Source organism: Moschus berezovskii, chromosome 3, assembly GCF_049115385.1.
Source record: "Moschus berezovskii isolate FMDL1 chromosome 3, NW_MosBer_1.0, whole genome shotgun sequence".
Lineage (NCBI taxonomy): Eukaryota > Metazoa > Chordata > Mammalia > Artiodactyla > Moschidae > Moschus > Moschus berezovskii.
Genome location: NC_142462.1, coordinates 80,135,599 through 80,159,297, shown reverse-complemented (window position 1 = coordinate 80,159,297; position 23,699 = coordinate 80,135,599). Strand labels below are relative to the sequence as shown.

General features: G+C 41.0%; 1 protein-coding gene and 1 non-coding gene across 7 annotated transcripts in view; both read right to left on the bottom strand.

Annotated features, from left to right (window-relative positions):
- Nucleotides 1-23,699, bottom strand: part of OSBPL3 (oxysterol binding protein like 3) — a 211,202-nt gene that overhangs the window by 63,422 nt on the left and 124,081 nt on the right. For 4 of the 6 annotated variants that reach the window (XM_055421004.2, XM_055421002.2, XM_055421008.2 and 1 more), the window contains 8 exons: nt 18,145-18,261; nt 17,935-17,988; nt 15,937-16,050; nt 12,544-12,711; nt 11,840-11,963; nt 10,405-10,508; nt 10,105-10,197; nt 8,899-9,055 (listed from right to left, as the gene is read on the bottom strand). In XM_055421004.2, the coding sequence (XP_055276979.2) occupies nt 8,899-9,055; nt 10,105-10,197; nt 10,405-10,508; nt 11,840-11,963; nt 12,544-12,711; nt 15,937-16,050; nt 17,935-17,988; nt 18,145-18,261 (931 nt within the window). The remainder of the gene's footprint in view (nt 1-8,898; nt 9,056-10,104; nt 10,198-10,404; nt 10,509-11,839; nt 11,964-12,543; nt 12,712-15,936; nt 16,051-17,934; nt 17,989-18,144; nt 18,262-23,699) is intronic. The other 2 variants (XM_055421007.2, XM_055421009.2) reach the window with 1 other exon arrangement.
- On the bottom strand, nt 17,756-17,881 carry LOC129552862 (U6atac minor spliceosomal RNA). The gene has a single exon (XR_008685347.2). It is a non-coding gene; the product is annotated as a U6atac minor spliceosomal RNA (small nuclear RNA).

The following is a 23,699-nucleotide window of genomic DNA, read 5'->3' as shown; positions in this document are numbered from 1 at the left end:
TTCTATGAATGATAGACTGACTAGAATCTGTTGAGGATTAGGAGCAGTGGAAGCTCTAAGCTGGTGAGCAACCAGCCCAGCAGCTAACTCACAAGCTGCAATTTAGGTTCTATTAGATGGGCATCCCATCCCTGGCAACCCCACAGGATCCCCACGACCATCTGAGTGGGTCCTTGGGGAAACATCTCTTCACTGTTATTTTTTGGTAAGTTTCCTTCGTCTATTATTAAAATTTTTTTCATAAAACATTGTACTGGTTTCGGTATACAACATAATGATTCAATATTTGTATACATTTCTAAATGATCAACAGAGTAAGTCTAGGTAACATCTGTCACTTTACATAAGTGCAAAAACTTTTTTTCACCATCATGTTTATTGCTCTAAATTAAATAGATGTGGCACTCAGCTGGTTGCCACTTTAACAAGTCAATTCCTCTGGCTTTCAGGTGGCCTGCGTAAAGCAAGGTATTCAACCAAGCTGGAAGATTAGGGATTCCCTGATGGCTCAGACGGTAAAGAATCTGCCTGCAATGCAGGAGACTCAGGTTGAATCCCTGGGTTGGGAAGATCCCTGGGAGAAGGGAATGGCTGCCCACTCCAGTATTCTTGCCTGCAGAATCCCATGGACAGATGAGCATGATGGGCTACACTCCGTGGGGTTGCACAATCGGTCATGATCGAGCGACTTTCACTTACTTAGAGAAAATTACTATTAAAAATTTTAAATAGCAGAATATACACTTTGGCTCAAAATGTACAGCTGACAAGACTATTGTGGGCATAAGACAAGCAGAAAATAACTCACACAGTCACTATACTTAAAGTCTTAAGTGCTTTCTAAATCACCTGAAAAGGGGCCCAGGGGACCAAATCAGGCACTAAATTTCTTAAATGACTGTTTAGACACACTCAGAGGACAATAAAATAGTCCTTTACAGCAATCTAATGATCCAGCACACACAGAGCAATGGTTAGAGGCTGATTATGGGAGACCATATTCACATTAACTACTGAAGACACAGGGTCCCAGAGGTCAGAAATATTTTCTGCGGCAGAAGTGTTAATTTCTAACATGAAACTACAGAAAAACCAAAAGTTAAAAAAACAGAAAGATCTAATGAGTGGATCACACCCACAGGTATCTGATCATAAACAAAGCCATATAGAAAGTTTCAGATGCTCAGAGCTACAAAGAACCTCAAAGATCACTAAGGTCCCCTGCTGCATAGAATGACCAGCTTCTCTCATCTCTAAACCTCCTTGCCAAATAGCCTTTGGGCTCATGCTTGGAGCATCTGCTGTCCCCTAAAGCCATCCACTTTTGATTTTAGACTTTTCTTGCATTAAGAAAGTCCATCCTTTTTCTAAGTTAATGTTCACCTCAGTGTCTCATTGGCAAACATAACTACTTCCTCTTTCATGGAGAGTCTGAATATTGAAAGGAATTATGGCACCTCTTTCCCAGACTGTCTTTAGCCATTTTCTCAAACACTCCCTCTGTACTAAGAGAGTGGGACATAGGCTGAGCTTTGGACAGATCGGAGCACCATAAGCATCGTATGATCAGTTACGTGCTTAGCTGCTCAAGTCACGTCCGACACTGTGCAACGCTATGGACTGCAGCCCACCAGGCTCCTCTGTCCATGGAATTCTCCAGGCAAGAATACTGGAGTGGGTGGCCATGCCTTCCTCCAGGGGTTCTTCCCAACCCAGGGATCGAACCCAGGTCTCCTGCATTGCAGGTGGATTCTTTACCGTCCAAGCCACCAGGGAAGCCCCATATGATCACTATCTTTCCCATTTCCATGGGCTTCCATGCCGTTCTTTTTATTGACTTAGACAGTGAGAGCAGAGCTGGCATGTTTGGATAGTGAAAGGTGGCGTGAAAGGACACCTACACTCCTAATTGCCTGTGCTCTATTTAATATGCTCCAGTTTCTCTACATTAGAAAAGAAAATGCTCTTGAAGAAGACAGTTATGAATACCATGGACACGGCTCTATGGAAGCAGTGTGGTACAAGGGAAAGATATTATGAAATGAAAAAAAGGTGAACTGAAATCCTGCCACTCATCACACAGTTGCTATTTAGATTTTGGACAAATCCTTGGTTTCCACATGTGAATGTGTGGATAATGCCCATATCTCAAAAGGGCTTTCCCTTTTTTTCCTCAAGTGAGGAAACACATTATTATATAGCACCCAACCTACAGTAGGACTCCTCCTTTTTCTTTCTTTTTAATGAAAACTACATTTTGGTGAATTCTTTGTTTTTCTTTTGGCTGCATCATGTGGCATGTGGGAGATGTTAACATCTAAAATATCTAAGATGATCTCATCTGTAATCTTGTTTCTCCTAATTCTCAAACTACACAGGACATCCATAGTTTTAAAATACTTCTGACTCCATATTCTACACAAATAGTTCTTTTATTTAGTTATATTAGGTAATTTGATTACTTATTTACTGATAATTTACATGACTGCAGTTGCTTGGCAGATTTTTATGCTAAATTCTAAATTATGCTTGATAAGTGACCTGGTTTTGTGCATATTTTTTGGCTTTTAATCTTTGAAAATGATATCATTGTGACATATTTGGTTTTTATTCAATGCTTCCATAAGCTTAAAACAGTTTATAAATGACCTCTCATTGAAAACTCAACACAGGAAAAGAATCCAGGAACAAAAGAACAGCAAATAATAACAGAGTTTAATTTTGTTCTACTTTTAGCCTTTATAGTTGTAAATGAAGATTTCTCTCATTGCAAATACCTTTCACAGGTTGCAAGAGACGTATTTAAAAAACCTCATTTTTTTCCTTTCCAAGGCAGAATGTGATTACCTACTTCTGTTTGGAGCACCCTGACCCCAGTCCTATACTAGTTCTTGCTTTCCCATCCTAAATCTGCTCACCATTTCTGCTTCTGCTACTAGTATAACACTTTTTCATAAAATCTCATTGTAACAATAAGCAATAGTAAGAATAATTTCCATTCGGTGAAAAACAATTATTCATAGAAGACAATTATAGAATTTTTGAGAGACCAAAGAGTCAGGACAACTATTTCAGGACATTTAACAGATGAGGCAACTGAGACCCAGAGAGGTTAATCAGTGAGGTGAAAGTCCCACAGCTAGTCAGTAACAGAGGAGGCTTAGTCTAATGCAAGCTTTCTGACTTAGCTGGTATAGAGGGTTAGCTCCAAAGAGGCTTACTATTTGCATCGTTTGCTGATGTATGTTTCTTAGGAAGTTTAGTTCCAGACTGGCAATAGCTGATAGCAGTTTGGGGAGGAGGGAGAATTTCCATAATAACATTGAAAATCTTGAAATCATTAAGTTAAACAAGGCTAACAGATTTCCCTGCTGCAGGACTTCTCAGGGTCTTTAATATTGACTGTTTCTGGTGTAAATGCAAAGCAGATTATAGTCAGCAATGTTTTGCAAACATTTTAAACCATGGAATTTTGGTTTTTAAAGTGTTTTATGGGCAATATGTTCCATGAAATACATTTTGGTATATGTAAAATTCCAAGGACAGAGAAGCCTGGTGGGCTACAGTCCATGGAATCACAAAGAGTCAGACACAAGTGAGTGCGCGTGCAGACACACAAACACACACACAAGCTAATATTTGTCAGGCAAATTATTTATCACTTTTAGATTTTAGTGCATTTTGTTCTCTGTTTGCTTGTGTGTGTGTGAACATAGTCACAAAGCCAGACACATGAACCAATGACACACCATAAAATCAAACTTAGAGTCTACAAGACACAACAAACACTTTTTAGGATGGGTGTATATTGATTTTCTACCACCTGATCCAACTTCTTTGAAACAGGGAGAATTCAGATGCATTTCACATGTTGAAGAAAAAGTAGGTAATACAGACTATTTACAACACCAGTGGAATTCTTGCCTTGAGTTCAGCTGTTCCAAAATCACAGTCAATAGATTAGTGATACAGTTAAAAAAGTACAATAAAAATCGTCAATAACAAAATCAGGTTTACAAAGGAAGAAAGGTCAAGATGCTTCAAAAGCATGAATAGAAGTGAGAAAGAAAGCAAGGTCACAGGACACAGAGGGAACCTGAGAACTGTCTTCATTTTGTGAGGCCTCTGAGTTGCAACCTGTGTAAATACAACTCCCTGAGATCTTCCAGTCTGGGCAAGGACACTAAAACCACAGGAATGAAACCACCCTTGCTGGGCTGCTTGTAGAATTTGCTATCTGCAAGCCCGTGGGGCTCAGGCTGAAGTTGAATAGGTGTTCCTGGACCTTTTCTCGGAGCACAAATCCTGCCGCCAGCTGGTTTTCACAAAGCCCAAAAGACAGAGCAGCTGGCTGATGCCCATGACCTTGCATGAGGTCAGGCCCATGGGTCAGAGGATGGAACCAGTGTATCCACTCAGTACGGCAAGTGCTGTCCTGCTGAGGAAGTAACTTCTTCAGGGTAGGTAAAATTAAGCTAGTTCTCTTTTGCAGGGAGGCATTATCTTCTCATTTTTAAAAGGACAGCTCACATTATTAAAAAGTAATGGCATTTTATACAAATTCCCTCCCACACAACCTAAAATGAAACAACCTGATTACAAGGGGTCCAGAGAACACACAGTGGGGTGTATGAACATATTTAAAAGGGTTGGGGCAGGTAATTCTTCCCATTTTATAGATAAATCGTACAACTACACTGTGAAACATGGACAAAGTTCTAATGGTCGCTTGGATAAGAGTTTGAGGTGGGAATTTGTAAAGAGCATAAAATGGTTTCCTCATAACCAACACATTTTAGATTGAGAAGGTAAGGAAAGAGGGAATGGAATCAGTGATAAAAAGGAAGGAAAATTCTGGGCAGTAAGAGGAAACAGGAAATGTCTTCTCTTATTTCAAGCACTGTCCTCCCATTTAACAATTTTTAACTCATTTTCTCCTTTAAAAAATGATAATATATGAAAAATTTTTTAAAAAGCAGGAAGAAGATAATAAGTACTCCTAGTCTTCATCACTAAAACAATGGTATATATCCTTCCAGATTTTTAAATATGCCTTATCATATCAGATTAATATATTTTCCCCCAAACAGGATCATGCCTTCTATTTTTTGCTTCTGCAGTCCATGGGGTCACAAGGAGTTGGACACAACTGAGTGACTGAACTGGTGTGTATCTTCCAATACCTATAAAAATAACCCTGGCTAATTCTATCTGTGAGGGCAGTGAGACAGCAGGTGAGAAGCACAGACTCTGGGGTCAGGCAAGTTAGAGTTCAAGTCTGTTTGGCTACTTTCTACCCTGGGACCCTCACAAAGTTCTTTGGCTTCTCTAAGTCTCAGATTTCTTATCCGTGCACTGATAAGAGGTTACAGTCACACCTACTCTGTGGTATGAATTCAAGAGATATTGCATGTCAAGTTCTTATTAGCAAATACCTGGCATGACACTATGTTTGATATAAGGTAGATGATATTATTATTATTGTAGCTGTTAAGTATTCTATGATTACACTGCAGTTTAAAAATCTAATCTCTTTATATTGTCAGGCATTTAGGTTATTTCTAATCTTTTTTATTTATTTATTTATTTTTAATTTATTTAATTTTTTTTTAATTTATTTTTTTTTATTTTACAATATTATATTGGTTGGTTTTGCCCTACATTGACATGAATTTGCCCCAGGTGTACATGAGTTCCCCCTCCTGAACCCCCCTCTCACCTCCCTCCTCCCTTTATCCTCCCTCTGGGTCATCCCCGCACACCAGCCCCGAGTATCCTGTAACATGCATTTACCCTGAACTGCTGATTCGTTTCACATATGACAACATACATGTTTCAATGTCATTCTCTCAAATCATCCCACCCTCACCCTCTCCCACTAAGTCCCAAAGACTGTTCGATACAACTGTGTCTCTTTTGCTGTCTCGTATACAGGGTTATATTTCCATCTTTCTAAATTCCATATATATGTGTTAGTATACTGTATTGGTGCGTTTCTTTCTGTCTTACTTCACTCTGTATAATAGGCTCCAGTTTCATCCACCTCATTAGAACTGATTCAAATGCATTCTTTTTAATGGCTGAATAATACTCCATTGTGTATATGTACCAAAGCTTTCTTTCTTTTTTTCTGTAATTTTTTTTAAAAAAACTTTCTATTCTGAAATTTCACAGGAAGTTGCAACAACAGTATAAAGCCCTGCGTGCCCTGCCTCCAGTTTCCCACAGTGGTAACATCTTACATAACTTTGGTACAACATCTAAGCCACCCAATGGACGTTGGTATAACCTACAGCTCTGATTCTGATTTCACAAGTTTGACAGGGTCTTGCTTGTGAATATGGGTATAAGTATCAGTTCAGTTCAGTTCAGTTCAGTTCAGTCGCTCAGTCGTGTCCGACTCTCCGCGACCCCATGAATCACAGCACGCCAGGCCGCCCTGTCCATCACCAACTCCCGGAGTACACTCAAACTTATGTCCACAGAGTCAGTGATGCCATCCAGCCATCTCATTCTCGGTCGTCCCCTTCTCCTCCCGCCCCCAACCTTTCCCAGCATCAGAGTCTTTTCCAGTGAGTCAACTCGTCTCATGAGGTGGCCAAAGTATTGGAGTTTCAGCTTTAGCATCAGTCCCTCCAATGAACATCCAGGATTGATCTCCTTTAGAATGGACTGGTTGGATCTCCTTGCAGTATAAGGGACTCTCAAGAGTCTTCTCCAACACCACAGTTCAAAAGCATCGATTCTTCGGCGATCAGCTTTCTTCACAGTCCAACTCTCACATCCATACATGACCACGGGAAAAACCATTGCCTTGACTAGACGGACCTTGGTCGGCAAAGTAATGTCTCTGCTTTTTAATATACTATCAAGGTTGGTCATAACTTTCCTTCCAAGGAGCAAGCGTCTTTTAATTTCAGTCAATGCAATTTTAGCGTATGCGTAGATTCATGGACCCACCACCCAAATCAGAATAGAGAGTTTTCCATCGCCACCAAGATTCCTCTTACTACCAGCCTTCATAATCATACTTTCCCTCTTTTTCTCTTCCTGTCCCTGACTCCTGTAACCACCAGTCACTTTTCCATTTCTATCCATGGATCACTTCAAAAGTGTTAATAAGTGTAAGCACACACTATGACACCTTTTGAGAATGGCTATTTTAGGTCAGTGTGTTGTGCTTGAGAACCTGTCCACAGCGACCTGTATCCACAGCTGATTCCTCTTTATTGCAGAGTAGTGATGAGCAGTGTTCTGCTGTATGGATAGATCACCTTTTGTTTAACCATTCATCTGCTGAAGGATATGTGGGTCGTTCCAGTCTTTGGCTAATACATCCGCTGTGAACATCTGTGTACAGGATTCTGTGTGGACTTAAGTTTACATTTCTCTGGGATACATGCCGAGGAATGTGAACCCTGGGTTGTATTTTAAGTGCATGTTGGTTTTATAGAAAACTGCCAAACTATTCTCCAGAGTGGCTGTACCATCTTGCATTGTCACTAGCAATATATGAGAGATCCAGTTTCTCTGTATCCTCATCAGCTGTCTGTACTTTTTTTTAAATTTTAGCTTTTCTAATAGTGCATAATAATGTCTCATCACAGTTTGGATTTCCATTTTCCTAATGATATTGAAGGGCTTCCCGGATGGCTCAGTGGTAAAGAATCTATCAAATGCAAGAGACAGGGATTCAATCCCTGGGTAGGGAAGATCCCCTGAAGAAGGAAATGGCAACCTGCTCTAGAATTCTTGCCCGGGAAATCCCATGGACAGAGAAACCTGGTGGGCTATAGTCCATGGGGTCACAAAAAAGTTGGACACAACTTAGCAACTAAACACAAATGATATTGAAAAATCTAATTTTTGATATGAACAATGCTACAATGGACATCTTTGGATATTATTTTTTATTTAATTTAATTATTTTTGGCTGTGCTGGGTCTTCATTGCTATGTGGGCTTTTCTGTATTTGCAATGAGCAAGGGCTACTCTTCATTGCAGTGCACAGGCTTCTCACTGGAGTGGGTTCTCTTATTGCAGAGCACAGGCTCCAGGGCGCTCTGCTTCAGTTGTTGCAGCACATGGGCTCAACAACTGCAGTTCCTGGGCTCTAGAGTTGTGGTGTACGGGCTTAGTTGCCCTGCGGCATATGAGATCTTCTCAAACCAGGGATCAAACCTGTGTCTCCTGCATTGGCAGGTGGATTCTTTACCACTGAGCCACCATGTAAGCACATGTCTTTGGATAACTTTTAAGTTAATTCCTGTGAACGAATTCTTGAAAGTAGAACTGCTGAATAGATGGATTTTTTTTTTTTTTAAGTTGAAACAAGATGTCACATGGCCCTCCAGAAAAGTACCAACTTACATTCTCATCACTCTCATGTAAATTGCTCAGCCTTTAAAGTATTCCTAAGGCTCTCACCTTCTCCCCTACAAGTTAAAGAGAGACTTTTGCCAATACACTCCCTATTACCAATAAAATAAACAAAAAATAAAAATTCAGTTCAGTTCAGTTCAGTTCAGTCGCTCAGTCGTGTCTGACTCTCCGTGACCCCATGAATCACAGCACGCCAGGCCTCCCTGTCCATCACCAACTCCCGGAGTTCACTCAAACTCATGTCCACAGAGTCGATGATGCCATCCAGCCATCTCATTCTCGGTCGTCCCCTTCTCCTCCTGCCCCCAACCTTTCCCAGCATCAGTCTTTTCCAGTGAGTCAACTCGTCACATGAGGGAAAATAAAAATTAGATTGCCTGAAATCGTAATAGAGCAGAAAATGAACCAACTAAGAGTCCCATCTCCAAGGACTTTCCCACATTCAGACAAGCACATAATATTTTCATCAAACCCACTGGAAGAAAGAAACACAAAAAAGAAAGAAAACTCATTTACCTTTATGGGCAATATGACACAGATCCTCTTGCATTTTAGAAAACTCTGATGAGGTTTCAGAACCATCAGAATAATTTTTCTCTTCTCCAAAATCTAGTGTAGACAAATTAGGATTGGAAGAATGCAGTCTTACTGGGCCAGAAAAAGGCTTAGGTACCTGAAGTGACACCAAAGGGAGATCTTTTTAGATGCGAATTGTTTAGACTATTCACTTGTTTCTAAGATTGGAAAGTAGAAAAGAACATTCTATAGAACATTTGTTTTTATTGAGTGATCACTTTCAATTTGAAAACTCAGGGAAACACTTGCCACGGCAACTTCCACTGGCTTCTTATGAAATAAAAGTGGGTGAGAAATCACATTTTTAATTGGAGATGATCATAACTTTAAAGCTATAGGTTTAAAACGACAGCTGAAGTGGCCAGGCTCTTTCTCATTTATATTCAACTCCTTCCTCCTTGCAATAATCACCCAGGATCTAGGTTGCCAATATTAATAGTTAATGGAGTAGGTTTAAAAATGTTTTCTTTATTAGCACCTGGTGCTTCTACAAAACAAACCACCTTCTCAGATGTTTTGAACACAAATCTCTCTTTGCTTTGAAAGTATTTCAATTCAACCCATAAAGTGCTTCAAACCAGAGTTACATAAGAGTATAACAGTTTCTGTAAGTTCCTGATTTATTTTGACCCTAATAATGCTGCAATTTAATATATAATGACTGAGCTTAAAATCTTGGCTTAGCTGGGAAAGTCAGCAGTTAGTGTTATGCAGTGAACTTCTGATGGGAGATGGGAAGGTTGGAGAGAAGAGACACTCTATACAATGTCATGCTCCCGAAGACTCCGGCCAGTGGGCTCAGAGAGATGGTGAGTCCACTGAGCCACAGAAAAGGTGGGACAGAGCACACAACCACAGCAGCCACAAATCAAGATGCATACCCCAGTGGGGAAGAGAGCAGGCAGGCTAAGCAGTAAAGAAGGGGAAACCAAAATCCTAGAAATGACTGTAGACCCTCCAACTGCATCCCATTTTTCCTTTACGCAATACGCATGACATGCTTATTTTAGTATTCAGAAAACCCAAGTGATTGAATTCCTGTCTCTGCACAGGGTATCTGAGAGTAACTATAGCATAGTCACTTTTCTATGGGCCCCCAGCATGTGTCCCTGAGGAAACCAGCCTGTAGGGGGAAGCAAGGGTTACCTGCAGCGTTCCTTTAGCATCTTTGCCAAGAGCTCTGGACCGCCACCTCCTGTGTGATCTTTTTTCCTTTTTGGGACTTTCAAAAGCTCCACCCTTTGTTTTAAAACAGGAAAGAGAGCACAGACAGTAAGATGCACCAAACCAATAGGGAAAGACACACACCAGAGTGACCAACTCCATCCCCTTGAATTTGGCTGAAGCAACCAGCCAGAAAACTTACTTCCCTGTTAGTGAAAGGTTGGGAGGACAGAGGAAAGCCTAAGAGTGCCAGCAGGCAAACAGAAATGGGCTCTGGCTGACCTGGATGGCATTGATAGCTGGTGCCGAATATGTCCGATGCAGGATGTCCATACTTTGCAGGAGCTGGCTCATCTCCACCAGGTAGGCGTGACAGTGTGCCAGGTCTGCAGGAGGAAAACAAGAAAAGAAGAGCCACTTGTCTTGCATTCAACCTTCACTGTACTAGTGCCAGCTATTTTTCTCATTTATCTATATTTGTTTTTACATATGTAAAGATAGGAAATTTTACTTCTGTTTTTATAGGCAAGGCAGTAGACTTTTAAGGCATAGATCTAGAGAACCAGGCTGCCTCAGTTTGATTGTACTTAACAAACTGTGAATCACGGCCAAATTACATAACTTCTCTGTGTCTCAGTTTCCTTATAGGCTTCCCAGGGGGCACTAGTGCTAAAGAATCCACCTGCCAATGCAGGAGATGCAAGAGATGTGGGTTCAATACTTGGGTGGGGAAGATCCCCTGGAGTAGGAAATGGCAACTCACTCTACTGTTCTACTGAAAAATCCCACAGACAGGAGCCCGGCAAGCTACAGTCCATGAGGGGATAATGATATTCTGAGCTCACAGGACAGTTGAGTTAAATAAGTTAATAAATGCAGAGTACGTTTATTGCTCATATTTATTGAGAGGGCAACATTTTATGGCCACAGATGTGACCATATCTGCATTCAACAGAGAAAAATGCAATTTTCAGGCATCTTTCTCTGATAGTAGTTCTTAATCGTGGCTACGTTTTAAAAATCAACTGGTGAGGTTCTTAAAATTACCTATGTCAAAGTCTCATCCCTGGTCAATTAAATCAGAATACTCCCAACCCCACTGGTGACTTCTTTTTTTAGTTCCATAGGTGATTCTTAACTAAGATTGAGAACACTGAGCTTCCGTATGGCAAGAGTGGCTGCTTACCAGAATCAGTTTGGGAATTGTGAAAAACTAGTGATGCCAGGGCCCCACCCTGCACTAATTTAAAGGGATTCTCTGGGAGAGGGGCCTGAGCATGGGTATCCTGGCATTTTGAAAGCTCTCTTTCAATTCTAATGTGCAGCCAGTGTAGAGAACACCTGTTTGGTGAGAATCTCCATTTGATTCACCCACTCACCTCTGGACAGTGATTTATAAGTTCCTGGATGTGCATCAGAATCATTTTTGGCACTTAAGCCCTGGATTCTGTGATTTAGCAGTCTATGTGGAAATTGGGCATCGCTGCTTAAAGAAGAGAAAAGGAAACCTACTGCACACACACCCAAGGGAAGACATAAAACTCTCAGAGAGTGTCTTTTGTTTATCACGAGTGCAGATCTTCATAAGCAAAATCTGACAGGGAACATAGACCAGTCTAGAGGGAGAATATAAATTCACCTGGAGTATAAACGAAATCAGGAGAATCTAAGAGCAGAGGCTTTGACAGAAAGAAGCAGAGGTTTTGAGTCACTCTACCTTTGGAGCATTTTTCCATGTCCTCTGAAGACTGTAACCATAATGGAACTCGAGTCTCACCACCACAAGAAAATGATGAATTGCTTCCGGTTTGAAACGAATTCTGCTTTGATATACTGCTACGCTGTTCCACAGATGACAAAAGCACATTATAAATGAAAACAGAGCCTGGTGGGAACACTTTAGGGTAAAGGATAATAAAGTGGGCTAGTTGCTAATGGAAGCCATCTGCCCATAATGAGAAAGAAGCTTCCAGCAAAGCACTCCTTCAGAGACCCTGAGAGCTCCAGCTGTCACCCTTGTGGCCACACCGAACTACAGGCCCCTGAATTCTCCTCCTGCCAAATGATAACCATATGAAAAGAGGACACAAATGTTGGGAAAGACTGTGTGGTTCTGTATGACTGTAAATGTGTCTCCCGCATTTTACAGCCAGAAAGCAAACTGAAGTCAAAATGATCAAGGGAGGGTTGGGACGTTAAACCCCTCTGTACATGCTCTTCTTCAGTTATGATCGCAGTATTCACAGAAGCTCCTCTGGCCCTGGCTCTGACTGAGGGGACACACAGACAAGTAAAATCCTAGATCAAACTCATTCTGCTCCTCCCTGTCAACCTCTCCTTCCTCAAACACTGCCCCCAGGAGCAGACTCCCCCACACAAAGCCACCTACTTCCTTTAGATTCATGATTGGCAAATCATTACCTTCCTGCTTGAAATGGTGTCCATGACCCCAGGACCAGAGTCTGTGACTGTAGATCCTGGGAAAAAATGGTTAACTTCGTGTGGAAACATGGCGATTTCATTCTGACGGTACATTCTGTGGTGGCGGAGTGTGGATACCCACTCATCAAAGACGTCCTCTGACTTTACCTAGATTGTGTTGGGTCGAAAGGACACAAGACTGTCACTCATCTAAGAAACAGTTAGTCATCCCACTGAGGTCATTCCTGGCACCTCTTCATGCTGACACATGTAGAACTGTGTAAGAACCAGTTTGTTTACTTTGTTTACACTCACGTAGTCTATGGAACAAGTCTGTGGAGTAGGAGATGGAAAGTAAGAATGGTCTCCATAAACTCTACATTTAAGCATTCTATGAAAGAGCCAACTGTTATGCTATTATTAAGATATATTAAGCACCAAGCAAGTTGAAATTTATATTTATCCATCTCTTACAAGAAGAAAAAAGAATTAGAAAAAAGTATATTTATCCATCTCTTAAAGCAGTTCCAAGTTCTCTTGTCCCAGTTTCTCATATCCCCACTGAAAACATTACACCATTTTTTATTAATAAAAAACCTCTTTTCTAATTCAGACTTTTCAGATCAATCTTCTCTGAACTGGAGAGAATGAATAAATTCTTCTTGAAATATTTAAACTTGCTCATCTTCTCTCATAACGAATGTTACTGAGGAATACATGTTAATGAATGTGAAGGTTATTTATAAGAACATTTCTCCCACTCTTAGAAAACAAAAATCTGATAAAGTATTATCAGTGATTTCCAGGATTTTTCAAACACACAAACACAAACTTTTAGCCGTTCTCTCCATGAGTGACTATCAATGTATAATTTCTATGAAGAGTAATGTTTGTATGTAGTAATTTTTATTATAAAATACATTAAATGTACATAAAAGTACTAAAAAGAATATATGAAGCACCTATGCACCATAAATATCTCTTAATAGTCAATATTTCTATGTGTGTATGATGGTGCATTAATACTTTCAAAATGAAAAGTGACAGACATCTATATATGAGAAAAGAGACTCATGAAAAGGCAATATAAATGACTTCAAAAGAATACTCAGTAGGTTAACTTCCAAGAAGAAAAATCCAGGTCAATTCAGTTAAAATCTTTACTAAAGCTGTTACTGAGAGCAAGGATGTGGAAATAAATGTCAGCAACATCCTTCATTGAAGTATTTGGTTGACAGCTGTGTTTGTTGTGTTGGTTAGAAATACACACAAGACTTGAAACCCCACCAGGTTCTACTGGATGTGCCATTTACAGGTAGAAGCAAATCAGACTCACATCTATTTGTCTCCTTTAAATTATGTTCTTGAAATGTACTTCATTTCCCAGACCTTGCTACTGGGCATTTTATAGGAATCCTGTGTCATTCTTTGTACTAGTCTACTATCAGAGGCCATTAGAAATCAGTGCCCAGAGCGTTCCTCTTGACCCATTTTTTAACTGGGTTAAACGAGGCAGAAGAGCAAAAGCACTTTCTTAAATAACTGACCAGGGTTCTGCGTTAGCCCCTTAGGGAGTCACAGGACTGTGCGTGTACAGCTACTTAACTCTCTGCTGCCCAGACCCCCTTCTATGATAAAGGAAGAGGCTGGGACTGGATGGCTCACATTAAAAACTGTCCGACTCTGAGACCATCAACCAGGACCTCAGATAAGTCCACACACCTGCTCTCACAGTCATAACTGATGGTCAGAACGGACAGGAAACACAAACAGAACTGAAAGTGAATCCACACAGAGAAATATTAACCAGCGTTTATCACAATATTAGTATTTGATGTATTTCGAGGCATTCTAGTCTTAAAAATTAGGAATTAATCACTGCTTTTACTCTGTTAACTAGAATAGTGGATGAACAAGAATGTATTATTTCCTGACCATGTCAACAGAGAGAAGAGTTACTGGAGGAACACAGAGAAATTATTTGAGAGGAGGTTTACCACTGAAGCAGTAAACCTTCAAAGATTTTTTAAAAATCTTTTTTTAAGAAAGATTATAGGTCTCTCCCTCCTTTGACTCACATTAGTTGCTCTCAGTCAGGGGTACTGTGACCACCCCAGGGGATGTTTGATGACATCTGCAGACATTTGGGGGCTGTGGTAACTAGAGGACGGTGGTTACTGACATCCATTGGGTGGAGGCCAGGGCATCCTACAATGCACAAGACAGGCCCCCAGGCAAAGAAGTTTCCAGCCCACCCTCCAGATGTGCTGAAGGTGAGAAACCCTGCTCCAAACAATTATTACACCCATAAGCACAGGGGCTTAGGCTTTAAAAACAGTATAGATTTGACTGTCCTGGGCAGTCCATCAACTACATGTATGTGCTAAACATGTATTTGCCTAAGTACAACAGACATGTCATGGGGAGGACAGGTATACACTAAGATGTGACGATCATAATCTCATGCTTTTATTTTCCCAGCTCTCAGCCCCCATTCCCAATATTCCAAGTAATTTGTCCAAATAAGAAAGGACTCTTACTGTTTCCTCAATTAATTTCTAACCCTCGGGTAACACCTAATAATTATATATAATAAGTGAACCTATTGAGCTTACAGTGGGTTAGGCATTACACCAAGTTTTCTACATTCAGCTCCACAAGATGAGCAAAGTAGTTCCCATTGTGGGAGAGGGAAGTGGTGAGAAAACTAAGACTTTCAGAGATTCAATAATTTGTCAAAGGCTGAGAGCAAGTAAGTAGTCAGGTGTTCCAGATCTGAATCAGATCTGGATCTCCAAAGCTCTTGCTTCATGCTTTTAATTATCTATACAGCCTTCAGCAGAAGGGGAAGAATGGAGTGAAGCACTCCATTTCACAGACACTATTTAGAGACCCGTCCTTTAGGGGAAAATTTTTTAACATCACTGTGGTTTGAGAATTTTAATCCCTATAAAGTTAGTTGACGTTGTAAGCCAGAGCTTCACAGACTAAAGATCATATTATATTTCAGGAAACATATTTTATTCCATGGCAAATGGTTCTTCACTAAAGATGGTACTGCCTGGGAGTAGAGAGAGTTTATATTTGAAAACATGAAGTGTTTTTTTAGGTTACTGATGTCACAGTCACAATGGAGAAGGGATATGAGGGAGCAGAAACGAGGATGTTGAATTTATTTTATCGAGTCCCAGTGTGAGAGACTGTCCTACACAATGAAGAACTGTCCCATCCAGATAGCAACAGCATCCTTAGAATACTTTCCTAATGAAGATCCACACGTTGGCTGGATGTTCTGAGATTCAAAAGGCATCACCAATGGTACTGTAGCTGACGATTCCTTTGCAACATGAAGGGTCTGTGCAAAGGGAGACAGCACCTGGGCAGCAGTCTCACCTTCAGATGGTAAATGTGCTCCTCGGTATCCAGGTCTATGCACTTGGATGACTTCTTCACAGACATCACCGAGAGCCCGACGTCAATGCAGCCATGCAGCTTCTCTCTCTCTATCTGCAGAGGCACGAAGGGGCCCCACGAGAACCATGGTGTTAAAAACCACCGCAGCATCCTCGACACGCCTTTCCCTCTCCCTCTCCTCCCACACACTAAAAGTTAACACAACAGCCACACTTCTCCAGCACTTAGTGTGAACCAGTGCCGAGCTGAGTGCTGTACATGCATCATTCTCTTTAACCTAAAGGGGAGACTGAATTGCAGAGGGTTAAGTAACGAGCAGAAGGTCGGGAAAGTCGAAAGTTAGCCCTGTAGATTGACTCCCACAGCAGTGAATTCACCTGTTAATGGCACTGCTTCCTGCAGGATTTCTGGGGTCTAAATTCACTTGGAAGTGATTTAAAAAGAGGAGTAACCTTGTTTTCTACCTCTGTGACTCTGTTTCTGTTTTGTAAATAGCTTCATTTGTACTCATTTTTTAGATTCCACACTAAGCAATATCATATGATCATGATATTTGCCTCTATCTGACTTACTGCACTCAGTATGACAATCTCTAGGGTCCGTTCATTTGCTGCAAATGGCATTATTCCTTTCTTCTTCATGGCTGAGTAATATGGTTACAAGGGGTAAGTGTGGGGGGATGGGAAATTGGGGTGGCCTGTCTTAGCTGCCTTACTCCTCTTTTTATTTTTATGTTTTATTCAGATTTTAAAAAATTTTTTTAATTTTTATTGTCATATACACTATATACAGATAACTAGAAAGAATCTACTGTACAGCACAGGGAACTCAATACTTTGTAATGACCTATGTGGGAAATGAATCTAAAAAAGTATGGGTGCATGTATAACTGATTCACTGTGCTGTACAGCAGAAACACAGCATTATAAACCAACTATACTGCAATAAAAATTAACTAAACAAAAAATTTTAAAAGCTGAATAAAACATAAAAAGAGGAGTAAAGCAGCTAAGACAGGCCACTGTGGGTCAGGCAGTATGGGGCGTTCCTGCAGGTACCCCTACAGGGTGAGCCCCATGAGAGAGGCGGGGAGAGGAAGGTGGGAGGAGAGAAGTGCTGGGTGAGAGAGGGACTCTCGTGCAGGTGGGCCAGCAGTTATCCTGAGCCCTGGTGGGCCGTTTGCCTGGTGTCCACACGCAGGGGAATCTCCTGTCACCTTCACCAAGGCCCTTCCCAATAAACCCCTCAGTCCCCATAACAGTGGGAGGACATGTCCTGTGTTTTGTTCCCATTACCTCGCTGGGAAGAGGCTCTCCCCACTCAGAGAACCCCATAGTACAACCCTAAGACCAGAACCCACAGCTGGATACCCAGTAGAGCATTGAGGGGGGCCCTCACACCTCCACTTGGTAGGTGAACTGAGCCCACACAGAACCTAGAGAGGAGTCAGAAGGGAACAGGCACCTCTGTTCTCTGAGAGAGAAACGCCACCACCGTCATTGTTTCCAGCTAAGAAATGCAATATCAAATGTACAGTCTCAACCACGAGCCTACAACCACTGTGTGCGTGGTCAGCCGCTCAGTTGTATCTGACTCTCTGTGGCCCCATGGACTGTAGCCCACCAGGCTTCTCTGTCCCTGAGGATTCTCCAGGCAAGAATACTGGCATGAGTTGCCATTTCCTACTCCAAGGGATCTTCCTGATCTAGGGATCAAACCTGGATCTACTGCAGTCAGATTCTTTACTGATTGAGCCACTATATTGTTGTGCAGTTGCCCAGCTGTATCCAACTCTTTGCGACACCAGTGGTTAGATGCCATGAAGTAGGTGGCAATGCCTTAACCATATGCATGTTGTCAGGCTCAAGAGCCTCTTCCATCCTCATCAAGGGGAGTGCTAACCTTCTCTCCTTTCATACAACATGACTAGCCCTGGAGAATTCTTCAATAGCGTGCTGGATTAACAAGACCACTTACGTCAGTTTGGTTCTTGGCATATTTCAAGATTCCTTTGTCCAGGTAGAAGAATCTCTGTGGGAAACAAAGTAGAATTCATTAAGACATTCTATTTAAATGGCCTTCTCTTGGTCTCCTTGCTCAGCCTCAAATTAAATATAAGTGCCTAAGAACAGGGCCTGAGTAGGGAATGTGGGTGCAAACAAAGGTGAGTCCCAAGCCAGTTCTTACCTTATGCCAGCCTTTCAAGGGCCATTTTCTCTTTTTCAGCAAAAATCCTTTCTGTATTGGTGGCTCTTGGGTGTAACTCATCTCTCCCCTCAGTCCTTCCACCACTTCCCAGCTGTCCTGTTCCAATGAAAGAGTTCAGGCTCAATGATTATCTTTAAATGATTATCAGGCTCAATATATACATATATATCCAATGGTAACATTAAGAAGCACTTGATCCCATTTATAAATCCATCCAAGATGATGAGATTGGCTGGGTGTGCTGGGGAAAAGAAATTCAGGCTTAATTTATGTACAGTTCTTAAATTTTATTGATTTAATGCTACAATTTAGTGGCATCAAATTTGTCTGTTTTTCAGGAGCTCTCTCTCAGAAGGGAATGTCTCTTCCTTTTCTGGTGCCTGAACCTTGACAACCACAGCTAAAGGTAAGGATTTTGCTATAAATTCTACTTTTATCCCCTTTGCATCATCAGTTATTTTCACTCACTACTAGATTTCAGTCTAAATTTGAACCCAAAGCTATGGAGATCAAGAAGAAAACTGGGCAGAAGGGGATGGGGTGGCTTAGAAAATTGGCCAAAAAGTGTGAGACTGTGTTGTGTTGGTAAACATGACGAGTTATTCGAAATAATGATTTAGTCACACTATCCCCAAATTCTAGGCATTTAAATTGTTGGAAATCTTGAAGCAGCAAAAAGGTGGCTCTGCAACATATATTTTCATCCTCTTTTCCCAGAAATTTTTTTTCCTCCTCTTTTCGTTTCAAAAACTTGGGGTGAGGGCAGTGTGGAGGACGGTACAATTATTGCTCTTCTAAGCTGTTTGCAATTTTGGGGGACAAACAGTTATTATAATAAATCTTCCACTGTTGGCTATTTAGGTTATTTCAACTAATTGGCTAAAAAATAATTTTAAAAGGAATACTAAAGAAAAACACTAAAAGTTCTAAAAAGTTATTTTAAAATGCTTGAAAATGCACATATTCATTGCAAAATTATCCCAAGGTAGACAAAAATTGGCAAAACTTCAGTGGTTTTTGAAATATTATTGTTATTATTACCTTTTGTTGAGATATAACATATATAATATGCACAAATCTTAAGACTGCAACTTGAAGAATTTATAAACCTATACCTACCATCCAGATCAGAGAGAAAACATTTCCAACCTAGGATATTTTAGTTTCAACAAACATGCCTTTCCCCTCCTCAGGTTTACTGAGCTATTACCGACCTATAGCATATGAAGCTTTAAGATGTACAATACGGCGATTTGATACACTTCTATTCCCTCACATAATTACTGTTCATGTGTGTGTGTGGTGATAACATTTAAGATGTACTCTCTTAATGACTTTCAAGTATATAGTACTGTTAATTACAGTCACCAAGCTATACATTGGCTCCTCAGAGCATATTCATCTTATGGCTGGGAATTTGTACCATTTAACCAACATTGCCCCATTCCTCCTGCCCTCCACCCCACCCTGGCAGCCACCATTCTACTCTCTCCTTCTATGAGCTCCGCAACTTTAGATTCTGAATATAAGTGAAAACATGCAGTATTTGTCTTTTTCTGATTTATTTCCCTTTGCATAATGCCCTCAAGATCCGTTCATGTTGTCATAAAAGGCAGGTTTTTTTAATGGCTGAATAACATCCCATTGTATGTGTGTGAATGTACATATATGGAAAATATGGAAGCCTACATTTCCATGGGATACATATACATCTCACATTTTCTTTATCCATTCACTCATCCAGTGAGCACTTAGGTTGTTTCCATGTCATGGTTATTGTAAATAATGCTGCAATAAAAACTAAGGCACAGATATCTCTTCAAGAGACAAACATGTCATCTGGCCAAATTTCATGTTGAATAAACTTGCTCTTAGTCAAATCTCCAGCCCACAGGAAAGTGGTACAGACAGAAGCCAGGGGGTTGAGAGATGGACCTTAATAACCTGGGAGCAGAAGCAATTAGACCCAAATCCTAGGAGAAAGACGGGGAGGACGTGGAACCACAGGCAGTCCCAGGTGCTCTGGCTCAGCTTCTGTGTTGTCCTCAAGTTCAATACATGAAAAACACCTGGTGGCAAGAACACTTTCCTATTTTAGTGGCTGAACTCTCTTTGTATAACCATCTGCCTTATGTCTGACTACATTTTACTATGAATAAGGCTAAAGCTACACCCCAGAATTTTGAAATATAGCATTGGTATTCCAGAATCTGGAGCTGTAAAAGTTGAATTCCTCAATGGAAAAAGCAAAACTTATATTCAACTCTTAAATTAGAGGACTTTTCCAGAAAGGTAGCAATTTCAAATGAGATTCTTTATAGCAAGTATTACTATTATTTAAAGTCACTTTAAAAAGTCACTTACATTCAGACAATAAATGGAGAATGCATAATATTAAGTAATGAGAAGCCATACACAAAAAAATATTCTGCTCACATTTATTTCAGCTCAAAAACCAGTCCTCAAAAAGTGTCTTGCCTGTCAAGATTTTAAAGAATCTTTAAAATCATCAAGTTAAAAAATTCACCTCTTCTAGGAAGCCTTCTTCAGAAGAAAGTACTATTTGATCCCTAGAAACTCCACCAGTATTTCATCTTACCTTTCACTTACTTATGATTGTATATGCAAGGTTTTATCATCCCTAGATGGATAATAAACTCTTTGAGAGTGTGAAGTGGCTAGTTCACTTTTGATTTCCTCATATGCCTAATCTGCTGTCCAGTGAATACTATGCATCTGATTGACAAACGGATAAACCTGGTCCTGGAATAAGGCTGCAAACAGATTAATGTTGTTGGAATATCATTCACTGGCTTGCATCTGAAGTGTACCAACAAAGGTCTGTATAGTCAAATCTATGATTTTTCCAGTAGTCATGTATGGATGTGAGAGCTGGACCATAAAGAAGGTTGAGCACTGAAGAAAATTGATGCTTTTGAACTGTGGTGTTAGAGAAGACTCTTGAGAGTCCCTTGGACTGCAAGGAGATCCAACCAGTCCATTCTAAGGGAGATGAATCCTGGGTGTTCACTGGAAGGACTGATGCTAAAGCTGAAACTGCAATACTTTGGCCACCTCATGCGATGAGTTGACTCACTGGAAAAGACTCTGATGCTGGGAAAGATTGGGGGCTGGAGGAGAAGGGGACGACAGAGGATGAGATGGTTGGATGGCATCACTGACTCAATGGACATGAGTTTGACCAAGCTCTGGGAGACAGTGAAGGACAGGGAATCCTGGCATGCTGCACTCCATGGGGTTGCAAAGAGTCAGACACGACTGAGCAACTGAACAGCAACAATACCTCTGGGCCAAATGACTCTTTACAAGTCAAATACAGCATAATCACACTTGAGAAAGAAGTTGTCATTGTTAAAGGAAAATCTAAGGCTCAAAATTCTCTGAAAAGTACTCCAAAGAAATCAAGCTCCCTTCATTTGCGTAAGACTCCCAGGCAGCACGCAGAGCACTAACACCGAGATCTGCTAGACCATCATGCACGTTCGCTCAAGACATTCAGTTGTGCTAATGTGAATGCCAAGAGGGATTAGATGTTACTTCATACTTAACAAAACTGGAAAAAAAAAAAAATGGAATGAGATCATGCCTGTAGTTTAAAGGATAACAAGGATTAAATTTCAAAAAATGTTTCAAGGATTCATGTTAGAACTAGATTTCTCCTGAACTGAGACACAGCATACACCTAACAATGAGCATGTGTGGAGGGCAGGGGATCAGATTTGGTTTGTTGACCCTTAAGATAAATAAGCCAGACAAGGTTCACATTTATTACGACAAAACATCATCTTTTTCCCCTCACTTCATCTTATACCTGGGCTCAGGACATGAAACTCTTACCAGGTTGGAAGAGTCAGATCTAAAGAATTTAAGAAAGTGAAGGCTCTCCTTGACAGAGGGAGACAGCACTGCAGCCAATGCCTTTTCTGGCTCAACCTCCCAATCCTCCCCCTCCAGCTTCCTTATTTTTCACTGTCCTGAAGTCATGAGGCTGAAATCTGAGAGCCAGCATCCAGCCAGTGGTTCTCAGTAGAGGCAGTACTGTTCCCTCAGGCTGTGAAACCTTGGGGGCATTTTTAATTGTCAAAGTGATGGGGTGGGGGTGGGGTCTCTAGCATCTGATGGCTGGGGACCTGAGATATTCAGTTCAGTTCAGTCACTCAGTCGTGTCTGGCTCTTTGTGACCCCATGAATCACAGCACGCAAGGCCTCCCTGTCCATCACCATCTCCCGGAGTTCACTCAAACTCATGTCCATAGAGTTGGTGATGCCATCCAACCATCTCATTCTCTGTCGTCCCCGTCTCCTCCCACCCCCAATCCCTCCCAGCATGAGTCTTTTCCAGTGAGTCAACTCATCGCATGAGGTGGCCAAAGTATTGGAGTTTCAGCTTTAGCATCAGTCCTTCCAATGAACACCCAGGATTGATCTCCTCTAGAATGGACTGGTTGGATCTCCTTGCAGTCCAAGGGACTCTCAAGAGTCTTCTCCAGCACCACAGTTCAAAAGCATCGATTCTTCGGAGATCAGCTTTCTTCACAGTCCAATTCTCACATCCATACGTGACCATGGGAAAAACCATAGCCTTGACTAGACAGAACTTGGTTGGCAAAGTAATGTCTCTGCTTTTTAATATGCTATCTAGGTTGGTCATAACTTTCCTTCCAAGGAGTAAGCGTCTTTTAATTTCATGGCTGCAATCAGCATCAATCAGTACCTGGGATGTTAGAAGTCCCGAAAAGGCTCAGTCTTGCACAATAAAACAAGTTGTCCCAACAACTGCAAGATTTTCCTAAGTGCACAGTGACATTTTCATAGGTGAAACCTGTTTATAATTACTTGCCAAAGTGTCTTTGCATGCTTTCTAATTAGTACACTGTGAATTCTTGGGAATGCAACTTCTAAATAACAGACAATCTTGTGCTTTCTCCTGTTTGGGACTTTACCAGCAGTCACCCACCTTTTTGCAGAATCACTGACATCAGTGACAGTGTGTCACTTCTGTTATATGAGTTATTAACGCATCTCTATGGGTCTTTATTAGTAGCTGTCACCCCATGTATAGGGGTATCTGACCACTCCATTACGTCTTCTAGTGTAATCATGTCTGGGCTTTGAAATATTGTAACGGAAGATCCCCTGGAGAAGGAAACGGTAACCCACTCCAGTATTCTTGCCTGGAGAATCCCATGGACGGAGAAGCCTGGTAGGCTACAATCCACGGGGTCGCATAGAGTCGGACACGACTGAGCAACGGAATGGAACGGAACGGAAGGGAACGTACACCTTAACATTAACCACTTTCTCTGAAGTTGCCTTTATTTATAATAAAGCACTTTGTTAACATTTTCACAATTATGTGTGCAAATATATTAGGTGAAAAATTAATTTCACTTGAGAGTAAAAGGTTCTTGAAATGTTGGTCACAAAGGGCAACATTGGTATGATGGGGTAAAAATCACTGCCGATCTTGACACCAATTCTGTGAGAAGGAATGCCAGGCCAGGGCACAATGT